Source organism: Erythrolamprus reginae, chromosome 9 (genome assembly GCF_031021105.1).
Source record: "Erythrolamprus reginae isolate rEryReg1 chromosome 9, rEryReg1.hap1, whole genome shotgun sequence".
NCBI classification, from domain to species: domain Eukaryota; kingdom Metazoa; phylum Chordata; class Lepidosauria; order Squamata; family Dipsadidae; genus Erythrolamprus; species Erythrolamprus reginae.
Window position 1 is genome coordinate 25,666,354 of NC_091958.1, and position 15,412 is coordinate 25,681,765.

General features: G+C 52.1%; 2 protein-coding genes across 7 annotated transcripts in view; both read right to left on the reverse strand.

Annotated features, from left to right (window-relative positions):
- Positions 1 to 676: 676 nt before the first annotated feature.
- Positions 677 to 8,348, reverse strand: SETD6 (SET domain containing 6, protein lysine methyltransferase). The gene is made up of 8 exons (XM_070760556.1): positions 8,212 to 8,348; positions 7,965 to 8,109; positions 7,609 to 7,750; positions 6,972 to 7,166; positions 5,683 to 5,809; positions 5,203 to 5,383; positions 3,969 to 4,111; positions 677 to 2,042 (listed from the first exon to the last, which is right to left on the reverse strand). The coding sequence occupies exons 1-8, from the start codon at positions 8,314 to 8,316 to the stop codon at positions 1,734 to 1,736; spliced, it is 1,347 nt and encodes a 448-aa protein (XP_070616657.1). The 5' UTR covers positions 8,317 to 8,348; the 3' UTR covers positions 677 to 1,733.
- A 150-nt stretch (positions 8,349 to 8,498) lies between these two features.
- The window catches only part of NDRG4 (NDRG family member 4), a 35,241-nt gene continuing 28,327 nt past the window's right edge, over positions 8,499 to 15,412 (reverse strand). For all 6 annotated transcript variants that reach the window (XM_070760559.1, XM_070760558.1, XM_070760557.1 and 3 more), the window contains 7 exons: positions 15,212 to 15,268; positions 15,074 to 15,125; positions 13,749 to 13,796; positions 12,820 to 12,855; positions 12,285 to 12,336; positions 11,457 to 11,495; positions 8,499 to 9,883 (listed from right to left, as the gene is read on the reverse strand). In XM_070760559.1, coding sequence (XP_070616660.1) covers positions 9,729 to 9,883; positions 11,457 to 11,495; positions 12,285 to 12,336; positions 12,820 to 12,855; positions 13,749 to 13,796; positions 15,074 to 15,125; positions 15,212 to 15,268 — 439 coding nt within the window. In that variant the 3' untranslated portion in view covers positions 8,499 to 9,728. The remainder of the gene's footprint in view (positions 9,884 to 11,456; positions 11,496 to 12,284; positions 12,337 to 12,819; positions 12,856 to 13,748; positions 13,797 to 15,073; positions 15,126 to 15,211; positions 15,269 to 15,412) is intronic.

A 15,412-nucleotide genomic window follows, 5' to 3' on the forward strand; every position in this document is an offset into this window, starting at 1 on the left:
ACTGTAAAGCACTGAACCAGTATATAAGTGCTATTGCTATTATGGCCTGGTGCAGTCTGAAAATTGAGCCCTTTGCTTTGTTTCTGGTGATCAATGCTGGAACCGTTTTCCATAAATTCTTCCATAAAGCTGAGATGGGAAGTTTTTTGACAGTCACAGCCTTTATAGCAAGTATTTAGTAACAGTGAGAGAATCAAAACATCTCCACTTTGCCATAGAGGTTATTTCCAGGGATTGAAAATTACTTTTTCAACTACACAAGGACCACTATGCCTTGAAAAACACCCACCCCTTAGTAATCATTGTCCCTTTCTATGAATAGGGGAAAAGAAAGACTTTGGCCTCTCTGATATGAGCCTTGACAAGAATGACTGTTAGATGACAATTGTCCACAGACCTGGACTTCCAGGGTGGCACTATGTCGGAGCAGAGCAAAGAAACTTAGCTGTGGTCCTTGCTTGGTTTTCTGAGTGTCAGATTGCTGGAATCAGCAGGCGGTCTGGAGGAGATTGTGGGGGGGAAGGGATAGTCTGCTACAAACATGGAAGGGTGCTGCTTCTCGCTGTGACAGATGGAAAACCCTGAAATCGACCCAAGAAGAGATCAACAGGAGACAAGGATCCAAGACATGGCAGGCTAACTTTAAAAAGAGGAATAGAAGACAGTAAACGGTAGATTGTTTGATGGACTTTATTTTGCCTGAAATTTGAAAGTTCAATGTACAAGAATCATCCAGAAAGCAATGTACCACTTTTTTTTTTCTCAGCCTACAGTAATGGTGCGAATGCAAAACTTTAGATATACATTATTTGAATTGTTAGGAGTGGGTGTGTAAATGTTATGTTTCTTCGGATAGATAGCGTAGCTGCAGCAGTGTTTCGAAATGGCGTCTATAAGTGATGTACAGCATGTCGTCATTGAATTTCTCACTGCGGAGAAACTGTTGGGAACATTAACAAATGCTAGCTCTCTCAGACTTCCACTTGTTTAGGCCATTAAAGGATGCCATTCACGGAAGACATTTTGAGGATGATAAAGAAGTGATTCGCACAATGCAGAAATGGCTTTGTGACCAGAACAAGGAGTGGTACTGATAGGGCATACATGCCCTTGTGTCCCGCTGGAGGAAGGTCATAGAACGGGATGGAGATTACGTGGAAAAATAGGGAGTACTGTATAGAAGAAACATCATTCTTTCTTGTATATAATGGCCACATGGCCGCCTGTACACCTTTGTTACCTTCCCACCGAATTGGTACCTATTAATCTCACATTTTTCACCCTTTCCCTTGCTAGGTGGGCAGGAGTAATGGGAGCTCATCCCATTGCATGGCATTTGAGTCTCAAACCCAGCTTTCCGGGTGACAAGCTCAATGTCTTTAACCACTGAGCCGTTGTGCCTCCTTAAAGTTTTCATACTTTAGAGATACTACCTACCAGTTGCGGTATCCTTTTATTTCTATACAGTCTTCATAGTAAAATTCCCTATAATCCTTTTAAGAATCGAACCTGACAAACTACACCAAGCTATGACAAAAGTACATCTTTTGTACTTCTTTGATGGGTTGGGTCAAACAGTTTCTTCTGAAGATAAGTCTGAGCAATTAGGTCCTTGAGGGACAGAAACAAGCTCCCTCTGCAGATTTCATTTTCATTACCCAGGAAAACAGCCTAGGCTCAGAAAGCCTCGTTCAGGCATCCAGGCACAAAGGCTGCCACCTTCACAGCAGCACTTACTTTGCCAGCTCAAGCAACCGGTGCAGAATCATCTTCTGGCCGTATCGTACTTGGAGAGCAAATTGCTCTCGGCTGCTTAATTTCAGATAAGCCTGCCGGTCTCCCAGCATCGTTTCCTCCTCCTTCAGACTAGAGGAGAAAGCCTTCAGTGTTAGTGTTGTGGCATCAAACAGAAGCTTCTTCTGAGCAACACTCAGGCTGGGTATCATAGTAACGGACTGGATCCAGCAAGGGGTCCCTCTTCCATTGGCCTTTTCCTCTTGGTCTTTGAATTCCTTGAACTCCTCCGCAGACATAGTCAGCACCTGTAATAAGACAAACACGCCACTCCCAGTTAGAGGCGTCAACCAAAATCAAATTTCACCAGACAAACTCACTTTTGGGTTTCAACCTAAAATTGCTTTTCTCAGTGAATTTCAAGCAGGCCATTCCCCAGCTCATCTTTCCTTAAAAGCCTGCCAATTTCACCCTTTGCAGGGTTTTGTCTCACATGCTCCACGTTGCAAGACAGCGAGAACACTCATACAAAACAGTCAAAGCATAACCAAGGACTTTATGTAAGTATTTTGCAAAACACCCAGCTAAATGTAATGCACACGTAAACATAAAGGGAGGACGATGAGATGGTCATTTTCACAAGTGGAATACTTAAATTTTTCTCTTTTACGTCTCTAGTAAAATGTAGCATTGGTGCCATTCTGCAGTCATGTGTTTTGCTGTGCTGGGAATGTATTCATACTTATCAAACAAGTAGAGAAAAACATCCGGAGCCGTAGTGCAGGAGCGAAGTGGCTCTATATTTGCCTTCGGGCCAAATTTGGCTGAAGGCAGCCCTCACCTCCCACCACCTTGGGCTGTAAGCTGCATCCTGTTTGTAGGGGCGAGTGGGACAGGGTTGCACTGGGGCCCCGTGTCATAATGGGCTCCAGGAGGAGAAGGCACCATGTGAAGTGAGCTCAAGCTCACTATGCTGTGCAAGGCTCTGTGGGAGCACATGGTCTGCTCAATGCCTCATATCAGAATCGGGGTGGGAGGGAGGGAGAGACATACAGAGAAATACTGTAGAGGGGGGAGACAGAGCGGGAGGAAGATATACACACATGCACAGTTAGAGAGGAGGGAGAGATGGGGAGAGAGTGAGAGGGATCAAAGGGTTTTATAGGTCCTGGTATTTTTAACAACCAATTGTCTGGCCTGAGACTGGGTAGGAGTGAGTGACATCGAGTTGGTCCCATCCACCAGGTTTTGTAGCTCCCAATGTTTTCTGGGGGAAATGGGTCCAAATGGCTCTTGAGTGTTTAAGGTTGCAGACCCCTGGCCTAGCATAAACTTTATAAGCTCTAATTAGCAATACAATATTTGCAGAAAACAAATGTGCAAAACTAAATTTATTTACAACAATTAATGCCTTTTGAGCAATGCTGATACAGTAAACTTTGGAGCATAGATCTTCAGATAAGTACACCTAGGTGTTTGACGCATGTGCCTCATGGGCCGCCATCTCACCAACGTCACTTGGCGGGACCTAGGGGAAGGGGGGCCTAGCCCTCTGGAATCAGCTCTACCCCCATGGAGATTAGCACTGCCCCACCCTCCTTGCCTTCTGAAAAAGTTTAAAGACCTATCTGTGCTGCCAGGCTTGGGGCCATTAGCCCCCGCCCCGCCCCCCCCGGCCAACGTGTGTAGTAAGTCTTGCTATGTGAATGGGAATGAATGATTTTAATTGTTATTAGAATTTTTAATTTTTTTTAACCTGTATTAATTGGATTTTTCAGATATGTATATTGTATATTGTTTTATATGTTGTGAGCTGCCCCGAGTCCTTGGAGAGGAGTGGCAAAAAAATCCAGTAAGTAAGTAAGTAAGTAAGTAAGTGAAAAGAAACAAAGCAGGGAGTATTCCAAAGGGCCGGGGTGGCGCAACAGGTAGAGTGCAGGCCACTGAAGCTGACTTTAGATCTGTAGGTCAGCGGTTCAGATCTCACCACCAGCTCAAGGTTGACTCAGCCTTCCCTCCTTCCAAGGTGGGTAAAATGAGGACCCAGATTGTGGGGGCAATAGGCTGGCTCTGTTAAAAAGTGCTACTGCTAACATGTTGTAAGCCGCCCTGAGTCTAAGGAGAAGGGCGGCATAAAAATTGAATGAATAAATGAATAAATAAATAAATAAACTAACTAACTCTCCTGTTGCTTAACCAAAATAATTCCCAGATTAGGAGATCAAATCACTTACCTGCAATGCTACTGAGAGCTCCTCCTCAGTGAAAATTCTCTCCCAGCCAATCACAAAGGCCCCTTCCTCACCCACCATTTCCTGATGGCAAAGAAAGTTCCATTGGTCCAGAACCAGCTTCTCTCCCGTGTCTGTATCTGTGGCTGATTGAATAACATACAGTCAGAAGCAGCTCTGGAGTGCTTGTTTGGGAAAGAACAAGCCTTTGTCTTCCTTGTTTAACTGAATAGCAGCAAACTAGCAGTTCTCTCCTACTTAAGTGTGATCTGGTTATTTTGAATTTACAAATAAGCAACCTTCCCAATCTGGTGGACACAACTGAAAATGTTCAGCGTGGAAGAGACTTCAACTCCATTCTAAGAAAACTGAGTGGCTGAAGTCACCTCCGTCCTCCCCGGGTCTTGCGCTTCAGCAGTTAACACAATTTGGGGTCCTTCTGGACTGCCAGTTACTTCTCAGAGCAGGTGGCAGCCCTGGCCACGAGGGCCTTTGCGTGGCTTCTCCTGGAGGGCCACTTCTGCCCTTTCCTCAGTTGGGAGGCTCCTCAGTTTTCACACCCTGCTGAACTCACCACTGGATTGTTGTGGAGCAACCAAAGGCTACAGCTGGCTTAAAATGCAGCAGCACCAGCTCTCAATGGATTGTCTTCAATGGTTTCTGTCCAGGAAATTCCTGCTTTCAGGTTTTCTTGTTACTGTCAATCAATCTGTTCTGTCATAATGTCCCTGTTTCTAGCTCTATTAGAGGCAGGCAGCCCTTCTCACTTCCCTCAGTGCTATGCAATCCATCACGATGGCCTCTCCAACCCACCTTTCATTAAACCCTCAGATTTTAAGAGGACGACCTGACCTGTGTTGTCTGACTAGGCCTCTCTGCCTGAAACAGAAAATCTCCGGATTGATTATAGGCGGTTGAAAGCGTAACAAATATGTAAATTAATTAAATAACCGAAATGATTTTCTTTTTTTATGTTACCGTTCGTATTAGCCATTGAAATAATTAATTATCTGGTGTGTTTAATGGTTATGTACAAACTGATTAATCAGTTGATGAACTTTTAAAAATCTTTTTTCTTTTTTTTTCTTTTCTTTTTGTATGTTATATTGTGTTTTCAATGTTTTCTATGTTTTGTTTTTAATATAAATATTTCAATAAAAACTATTTTTTTTAAAAAAAGAAAATCTGATTTCAATTCAAGATGCACCTTGTGCTAAATAAGGGGTGAGCCACTTGCCTTGAAGTGCAGCTTTCAGAAGCGTCGACATCTGGATGTCAGCTGAGTCGTTGGTGTTGCCTGGGTAGGCCTCAGCGAAGCCATACATGTGGAGGAGCTGCCAGTTAGCCATTTCTCCGTAAGTGTTGAAGATCTCCTGGCCTTTGTGGATAGGCTGAGTGGTGACCATTTTCAAGCACTCCTGCCAAGACAGCAGGAAAGGGGATCCCTTCAGATTCCTTCTTGCTTTGCTCTCCTGAATCTCTCTAGAAAAAAAGCTTTGCCCAGACCCTCGGCAACGGACTGTCTCTCAACGGAATTGTCGTTTTCACTCCTACCACGTACTTGCTCCACTGACCTGGAACAGAGCCTCCAGGTCAGGGCACAAAAGGGAGGAGGGTATCCCTGCCCTGGATCCCTCTTCAAAACCTTCCTGGATATGCACGTCTCGGGGCAAGGCAACTTCAGGGAGAGTAGAGTGGCAGTGAGGCTCTGGCTCACCGGAGTGTATTCCAAGTTGGCATTGTGGTTGGCCACGTGATTTAGAAGATCTGCCAGGGGCACCATCACGGGAGGATTAGGTTCTTCTTCCTCCTCCTCCTCCTCCTCATTCAGAGGTTCTTGGAAACTGCGTGAGAAAGAAGTGGAACAAAATTACATTGAGGAAGATAAGAGGGAAGGTAGCTGTGGGATCCTGAAGTCTGTTGAAACTAGGCTGACAGACAAGCGGCCACTAAATCCCATGAATTATTTGGTTAGCAGTGGTTCTCAACATGGGGGCCAGGACCACTTTGGGGGCCGAATGACCGTTTCTCAAGGGTGGCCTAAGAGGACCGTGGGAAAGACAAATTCCCCATGATGTTAGGAACTAAAGCTTCTATTCTGGCGCCTTGGAACATATTTTTAAAATCCGACCAATCAGGCGTTTACAGTGGGGGGGGGGGGGGGGGTTGTCCCTCTGACCTTCCTGCCAATTAGCTTAGAGCTCTGTTGGGAGAATTGGTTGGAGGTCCTCACAACATGAGGAAATGTATTAAGGGGTTGTGTCATTAGAAAGGTTGAGAACCACTAAGGTTTCTTCGCAGTGCCATATTTTTCAAAGTATAAGACGTACCTTCCCCCCTTCCCCCCCAAAAAGAGTGTGAAAATTTGGGTGCGTCTTACACACCAAATGTACCTCTGCCCAGCCTCCCAAATGGAAGTTTCAGGGACTGAAAAAATACTCTGAAACTGAGGTTTCAAAAGCTGGAAAAGTAAGGCAGAGCTCACAACCCACAAACCTGTTGCTAAAGTTCACCTCTAGGAACAGCTGTTTGGGGTTATTCCAGGCGTTGGATTCACCCACCAATCAGCTTTTCTCTTATTTTCCTCCACAAAAACTAAGGTGCAGCTTATACACCAGTACGTCTGAAAAATACGGTATGTAAAAATTATAGAAGATTTGTACTAAAAGCTCATAAATATCATAAATGTGAGCACTGTAAAGTTATTTGGCACTTTTGTACTTCAAACAAGCAACACTGAACAAGAGTTCACGGAGAGGAGCGGCATACAAATCAAATCAATCAATCAATCAATAAGTAAGTAAATAAATAAATAAATAAATAAATAAATAAGGCAGCTGGTAAGCAAGGGCCACCTGTAGGTTTACTTAAAATGTAACCGTTTCCCATCTCTCCTCCCCAAGCACTCCTCTCGGAGGCCTATATGGTTCTGCCTGCAAAGACACTTCTTTCTCTTACCATGCTTTCTGAGGCTGCCAGTCCTTGGCCTGTGCCTCTTCCTCTTACCTATAAGCCATGACAAATGCCACCAGCCTCCGATAGAGCTCCAGGGTGTGGACCTTCGGGTCGAAAAGATCTGGGTGGGCCTTCAGGAAAGGCAAGATGATAGAGGAATACTCCATCTCGATATTGGCCAAGTCTTTCTCCACAGCTTCGAGGACTCCTGTCCCTTGCAGAAGCCGGGCCCGTTCTTCAGGACCCCTGCACAAGAGATCCGGCAAAAAGAGCAGCTTCCTCATTGGAGATGAAGGCACATTAGGAGACAAATCCCTGGTATGTCTAATCACAAGTGGCCCAATAAAGTCATCCCACCCCGCCCCAAAAAACTATGGGGGTTGGGAAAGGTTGCTAGTTCTTCACACTTAAACGCAGCTTCTGTATCTGCTCGGCTGAGAGATTCCAGTTTAGCTTCTGATGAAAAGCAACCAGCATAATGGACGGAAGGGCAGCGGGAGGGAAGTGGAAAAAGGGAGAGTCTTAGGAACACCGGTGGGAAGCGGCAGCTTCAAAACAACTGCAGCTGAAATGGCTACCACAGCCACGGGGAGGGGAGGGCTTTAATGGCTGTCCCCCCTTCCATTCACACCCTCCTCCGCACGACACCGGAGGCAGGCGAAGCAGCCGGGGCAGGCGCTCCTCTTACCAGAACATGGGCTGGTCCAAATGGGCGAACTGGGGCCAGAGGGAGAAATAAGGGCCCCAACGGGAAGCGCTCGCGGTACACTCGTAGAGGAGGGAGACGAGGAGGGGGACCCAGCCCGAGGGGCTCCGGAGGGAGGCCGCTTCTAGGGGAGGGAAGGCAGGCAGGCAGGCATGGGGACGTCGATCTGGCGGTTCGGAGGAAGAGCCCCTCCGCCTCCCTCCCGGGTGAGCTTCCGACGGAAAGGCGCTTTTCTTCCTGCCCCCCCCCCGGCAGGCGCCCCTGTTAAGACTCCCGCCCAGGCAGGGGCCCCGCCTCCCCTTCGATGCCCGACCCTCCCCTGGCGGGGCTGGTGGTACCTTCCCGCAGGAGGGGCGCGAGGGCGCCGGTGTGCTGGGACAGGAGCGCCGTCCTGGGGATGCGGAAGAGCTCCTCGCCGGCGCGCAGGCTCTCCCTGGCTACCAGCCCGTAGGCGTCCGCGGTGCCCTCGCGGCTCACGCCCACCTGCAGGCGGCAAGACGGAAGCGGCCGGGAAGGAAAAGGGGCCACCCCCAGGGAGGTCCCCCCCCGCTGACACACACACCCCCGCTAGAGACGCCGGCCTACCTTGGCGCTCAGCTCCACGCCGGCTTCGGCGCACCAGCGCAGAAAGGCGGGCAGGGCACGCGCGGGAGACGCCGGGGAGTCGCGCCGGGCCCTCTTCGCCGCCATCGCGTTCGGCCGCCGGAAGGGGAGGGCAAAAGAAGGCGGGGCCGGATGTGAGCCTAGACCCGAGACGCCCCGCCATTGGCCGAGAAGCCCCCACTCGTCCCTCCCCGCGCCCTAGTAGTCCCTCCCACGCGTCGCCCGCCCCCCTCCCCAAACGCCGCGAAAAAACGAGCGAGAGCTGCCGGTGAAGTAAAGATGCGGAAGTTTAATGGGTTCCGAGTCTACAATGCACTGCAAATACACGACAGTTCGTTCTTTTTCCGCCCCGGAGCCGGAAGGAGACGAAGGGCGGGGCTAGCGGTGGCGGGGCCCCGCGGGGGGGATGGAAGGGAGGGGCTGGACGTGGGTTCTGGAAACGCGGGAGGCTTGGCGTGACCCTCCCCTCCCCCCGCGGGCAATCCCCGGACAGCAGCCCCCGCCCACCAATCCCCTTCCAGGCCGCCAGTTCCAGGTCCCCCACCCCGAGCCCTCAGGGGAGCGGGGTGCCCGGGGGCTTCGAACGGGTGGGGGTGGGGCGACCAGCCAGGCTCCCTCCTGCAGGCAGAAGGAAACAGGCGGCCCTCCGAAGGGGACCGACTCCGCCTCATCTTCTCCCCCCTTCCCGTGGGAAAGGTAGTGGGGTCCCGGCTGGGAAGCGGCGCTCTGCGCGGGGAGGCCTTTCCGGCCTCTTCCTGCTTCCAGCCGCCGCCTCCCCTCGCCCGGCCTACCTTCCCGCCCTCGGGCCCATTTCCTAGGCTGGTGACGGGAGGGGCAGGAAGCGCGGGGTGCCCCCTGCCTGAGGCCCGCCTGCTCTCCGCTCAGCGCCTCGGGGGAATTGCGGGCGCCGCCCACCCGGCGCTCTTCCCTCCCACCGTGAGGGCGGATGGGCCCCGTGCTGTTGGCGAGGATCAAGCGGCTTCAGGGAATTCGACTGGAGGAGCCCTAGGGGGAGACCCACACCCTCAGGCGGGCCAATCCCCAGCTGTGCCCGGCCTGCCTCCAGGCTCTGGTGGGGGAGATGGGCTACTTTTGTCGCTAGAGCAGGGTTTCCTAACCTTGGCAACTTGAAGATATTTGGACTTCAACTCCCAGAATTCCCCAGGCAGCGGATGCTGGCTGGGGAATTCTGGGAATTGAAGTCCAAATATCTTCAAGTTGCCAAGGTTGAGAAACAGTGCACTAGAGGAACCAACGTGACAGACGGAGGGAGCGAGGGGGACGCAGCTACTCTAAAATGACAAGCAGGAAGGCAGCCTTGGATGGGAAGCTTCCTGCTTCGACTTTGTATCTGCAATGGCCTTGGGAGAGATGGGCAGACAGGGGGAAGCCACAAGAAGCAGCATAAACAGCAGCGGACGAGGGAGGCGATGGTGGACGGCCACAGCTCTCCGAACAAAGACGGTGGCCGAGGGAAAGGCGTCGGGGGGGGGGGGCTCTCAGCAGGACACCTCCATGGTGTGGTTGACCTGGCCCAGGGCTTCGCTGCTTTCGGAGTGAGTGCAGGCCCTGGGGCGGCTGCTATCCACCGAACTGGCGCTGGTGAGGGAGGCTGTGCGCGAACGGGCCAAGCGCGTCATGCTGGCTGAGGGCACTGTGGAGAAGCAGAACAAGGGTCAATGGGGGGAGATTAACCCCTGAGGGGAGCCTGGGTGGCCTAACCAGGGAGGGGGCAGTTGGCCCTGACTTGTTTGGAGCGTGCTGGCATTGTCCAGTATGGCAGAATGGGGGAATTTGCCACATCCGGTCCAGCTGGCCGTGGGGCAACTCAAGGTGGGACAACTCACCCCGGGAGAATGCCAGAGGCGAGGGGAGCCTTCTCTTCCTCCTCTGCCTTCTTTCTCCCCAATTTTTTCCCTCAGTCAAACTACAAAAAAGAGGTTCCCCCTTAGCTCCGGCATTCTCCCATTACATTACATTAGGTCAGAGGTCTTCAAACTTTGCAACTTGTAAGACTTGTGGACTTTAACTCCCAGAATTCTCCAGCTACGTATTCTGGGAGTTAAAGTCCACAAGTCTTAAAGTTGTCGAGTTTGGGGACTCCTGCATTAGATTGATGTAACTAATAAAAAGAATTGTCCCACATCGAGTCAGGCAAGGTCGCCAGACTGGGCTTTCCGGGACGAGCAAGAAGCAGCGAGCTGTCCTAGACCAGTGATGGCGAATCTATGGCCCGCGTGCCACAGGTGACAGGTGGAGTTACATCGGAGGACACGCCCTGTGTCAGTCCCAGCATGCATGAGGCCCCAGAGGTCCAGAGGCTTCAGTGAGACCTCTGTGTGTGCATAAGCGGGTGGGCAGCATGGGTGGTTGTGCGCATGGGTGGGAGGGGCAGTATGGGGGTTGTGCACATGTATTGCACTGGGAGTGTGGGCAAGCACACAGACTATGTTTCGTGCGCACCCTTTCGGCACCCGAGCCGAGAAAGGCTGCCCATCACTGTCCCAGACCCCCAGTATGGATCGTTTTGGAAAGCAAGTCTTCCCAGCAGGGACTCCTGTGCGAGCACACCTGAGTGCTGAGGGGCACTTTGCCACGGGCCAGGCTGGTTCTGGCTGCCAAGGACGAGGGCACGGGGCTGCTTCTCTCCAAAGGATAGCGGTGTATGGCGGAGCCCCAACTGGCAAAGGGTAGGCAAACTTGGCTCTTCTATGACTTGTTAACTTCAACTCCCAGAATTCCTGAGCTAATCGTGCTAGCTCAGGGATTCTGGGAGTTGAAGTCCACGTCAAAGAAAACCAAGTTTGCCTACCCCTGCTCTATGGCTTATCTCACCCCGGGCCATAGAGTGTCCCCCAGGCCTCTTCAGGGCAGCAAAATGGAGAGGAGCATCAGCCTCTCCCCAGAGGACAAGGGGCCTGTGCCCCCCCCTGCCCCCTCCCCTGTTTATGGCCCTGACCATCAGCCCCTGGAGAGCCGTTGCTCCCACTCCTTTTGCTTGTCAGATTGGAAACGGGGTCCCTTGGATGCTCCTCCCCCCTCTGGGCCTGGCCATTGTTGCAGGATCTGTTGGGGAACCCCAAAGCTTGGTGAAGGGGAGTTTGCCATGACTTCCCCTTCAGAATAGGACACACTCCACCAAGGAGGGCGGGGCAGGCGATGTAAGGCAGAGGGGGGGGGGCTGGGGGCACCCACAGAAAGCAGGAAGGGAGCAGGCCTCGCCGTACCTGATCCTCCACTCAGCCGCCGGTCCTTCAGGTATGCCACTGAAAAAAAAGGGGGGGGAGGCTTGAAGGTGGGGGCCGAAGGCAAGAGAGCTCTGGGGAAGGAGTGAGGGGACAGGCCCCCTCCTCAAAGTGGGAACCCTGGCCAAGCTGGCAGGCAGGAGCTCTGGATGAGCTGAGGAAACACCAGAGCAGAGCTGCCCGCTTCAGGCACTCTGGGCATTGAGTATCGGGATGCCCGAATGGGCTTCTTGCTTCTCCTGTTTTCCAGCAGCTGGGTAGAAGGTGGCTGCCACCAAAGCAGCCGGGGGGGGGGGGCAGCCCTTGGGAAAGGAGGTTGTGGGAGCTGCTGGGAGACTCTGGGGCTCCCAAGATTCTCAAGGAAGCTGGGTGGGAGACCAAACCCAGAGGGGGGTGGGTGGGAGAGGGGGCATCCATGCTTCCTTTAAAAGTTTCCAGCCTGGGTAGAAGTGGGTGGGGCTGCTTGGCTCCTGTTGCCCCAGCCCTCCCCCCCCCCTTGTCTCAGTGTGGCTACTACAGGCACCCACACTCCTTGCTTAGCAACCCAGCTCTGGAGAAAGGCTGCCCACTTTGGGGGGGTGCTTGAAAAATGAGCAGCCTCGGGGGGGCCTTTTGGCCCCACTTCCTGTCCCTGACCCTGCAAGTTGGACCAGCAAGCTCCCCCATGCAATTCGGGCAACCGGTGAAGGGCACTTAGGCTCACAGCTCTGATCCGGCAGGACTTGGCCCGCCTTGGGGCCAGCAGTGAGCCCCACTTTGGCCAGTGGCTTCCTTCCCCACCTCCTGAAACCAAAGCCCAGGTGGCCTCACCGTAGCCCATTCCTTGCAGGAAGTACTTGAACGCCTCCGTCAGTTTCCCAGGCTGGTGAGAAAACAAAGGAGAGAAAAAAATGAATATTTGTGTATTGCATGTTCTAAAATTGTGGATCGCTCCATCGCTCGAGGCTTTTAAGAAAAGACTGGACAGCCCCTTGTCCCGAAATACAGTGTCTCCTGCTTGGGCTGGACTAGAAGACCTCAAAGGTCCCTTCCAATTCTTTTACGTAAACATTTGGGACGTTTCATATTCAAATGCAGTTTGTGAATTTAATTCTAATTCACCAACAGTACAAATTCTCCACCAAAACCAAAGGGAAGGGGCAAAAATGTCCAAAGCCGACAGAGACTTTCCTGAACTCAGAGGTTGAGTGGGGGAGGGCCTCCCGGTCAAGAAGCCGTAGCCCACTTCCCAGAGGGCCAGCCTGGCCTACCAAGAAGCCATGTTGGGGGAGGGGGGAGGGGAGCTTGGTTCTGGCCCAGCTCCAGGCTCCTCGGCAGGCAGGGGACTGAAAGTGGGGGAGCTCACCTGAGTCACTTGGGGAAGCCCTCCGGAATCAGCCATCTAAGAGGAAAGCAGAGGTGGCGTCTGGGCAGGCTCCTCCGGCCCTTGGGTTCACCCACTCCCCCAGTAGCCCACCCCCGAGGGCCCGGCCTTCTTCCCTGGCTCTGAGGCCACCTGGGTGCTTCTCCCACCTTCAGGGCAGCACTTGTGCTGATGGAAAAGTGTTTTGGGCAGGATGATTTTCTACCCCTTATCAGAATTATTGGGGGGTGGACACACACCCCAATGTCTGTTGGAATTGGTCCCTAAGCCCCAGCAAGGGGGGAGGGGGGAGCCATAGGCCTTGCAAGAAAAGACCTCCGTGCATTCATTCCTTGTGGACCCTCTAGACAGGACTAAAACTCCAAGCTTGAGCTATAGTCTAGCACATTTCCCCCAATACATATTGTTGTCATTATTATATTAATATAAATATTTAAAAGGAGCAAGAATATACAGCTGCCCTCCTTTCCTTCCTTTCTCGGTCTCGACAACAGCTGGAAAGAGACTGCCCAGGCCACACGGACACCATTCTGGAGCTACAAACGCCCCTCCTGCCTCCAGACATAAGGGGGGTGAGGTGCCAATCAGGAACAGCCAGTGGAAGGAAAGGACTGCAGGGCTTTGCATCTATGCCACAGCGCCAGCAAGACCCACTCTTTGCCAGAGGCACCAATGGGCACCCTCCTTCAAGCTTGGCATGTCCTGGCGTGTCTTTGGGGTGCAGTGCCCCTCCCTCCCCAGGCCTTGGCTTCGATTCAGATAGTAAGGAAAAAGAGAGAGCACCACAGGCTGGAATTGACAGGTCCCAAGGGCAGGACACACAACTTACTAGGCCACCGAATACAGGGACATCAGAGGGAAGGAGAGCATCCAGGGACCCCTCTGGTAAGTGTGCTGGTCTGCCAACTCACCTTCAGGAAAGTGGTGGTGGTTGGGTCCAGCTTGGAGTTGCATTCAACCTGCAAAAGGAGTAAAGCTCCCACTAGCACCAGGAGCAGAGGGCCACGTGGCCTAATCTCTTTCCCCTGGCAGGCAGGCACCCAAACAAGAGCAGGAAGCCCCCCCCCCACTTCAATTAAATCCCAGGGAACGCTACCCTTGGGGCTAAAGATGCATCATCTCGTTTTGCAACGGGAGAAAATAATTTTTAACTGGGGACAGGATGCCTAAAGGTGAATTCTCACAACCTAGATATGGCAGCCACCTTTATGTAAGAATGGAGACTGCCCATTCAGTATCTGTTCTACTCTATCCCAAGAGCAATGGAGTCTCCGAGTCTGCGGAGAGGGGCGGCATACAAATTTAATAAATAATAATAATAATGAAACTTCCACTTCTACCGCTAAAAGACTGAACTGTCTTGGCCTCCTTGGAAAAAAGCAACAAAAAAAGAGCCAGGGTGGCGCAGCAGGTAGACTGCGGTACTGCAGGCCACTGAAGCTGACTGTAGATCTGTAGGTCAGCAGTTCAAATCTCATCACCGGCTCAAGGTTGACTCAGCCTTCCATCCTTCCGAGGTGGGTCAAATGAGGACCTGGATTGTGGGGGCCATATGCTGGCTCTATTAAAAAGGGCTATTGCTAACATGTTGTAAGCTGCCCTGAGTCTAAGGAGAAGGATGGCTTAAAAATCAAATAAATTAATGGCCAACAAACGTAGCATGCTTTGCAATGTGAATGGGAATTAATGATTTTAAATGTTAGTAGAGTTTTAAAGTTTTTCTAGTAAAATTAATTGGATTTTTAGATTTGTACATTGTATATAGTTTGCCGTGTTGTGAGCCGCCCCGAGTCTTCAGAGAGGGGCGGTATACAAATCCAATTAATAAAACAAATAAAATGAATAAATAAACCGTGGACGTGCAGGCCTGAGGCAGTTGCCAACCCCTTGCAGGTCTCAGATGGATTCAGGAAGTCAGTCAATCAAGAAAGGAGGCCAGGCCACCATTTCTCCCTCCGCAGGGCCCTTCAGCCACAGCAACCTCAGTGGCTGTAATTAGAGCCCCCTTCACCTGGAGGTCGCCAGAGGGGAAGTTGGGGACCAAAATTATTCCAGACAAGTTAAATGCGACCCATCCCTGCTGGGCCCTGTGGCAGCATTTGCTACCCGTTGCCCCCCAGGCAGAGGCTTCTGGGAAGTGGCTGTTTTCTCTCTGGGCCTCACAAAGACCAAAAGATCCAAGCGAAGGTGCAGCCGCCAGCGGTTGAAGCCCTCCAGCCCAGCCGGCTCCACTCACCACGCCATCTTCCGCAGGGGCGTTGTCGCCTACCACCAGCATCACCGGGCAGCTGCGAGCCCAAGGGGAGAAATGCCGTCAGCGGAACAGCCCCCCTCCTGCGCCCGCCCCCATCCCGCTTGTCTGGCTGGGACTCACCGGAGCGTCTTGGCGTTGGGCGCGGTGCCAGGGCGATTCATCTCCAGGTCTCTGCGGCTGAGAGAAAAGGGGGGTTTCGGGGAGCTCTTCCAGGAAATGCAGAGGACATTTTGAGGAGAGGTCTCTGGCCAGCTTTTGACAGAGCCACGCTGGGGGCTTCCAAGGCCCCGTCTAGTCATGAGCCCAAATTTCCTTCTGGTG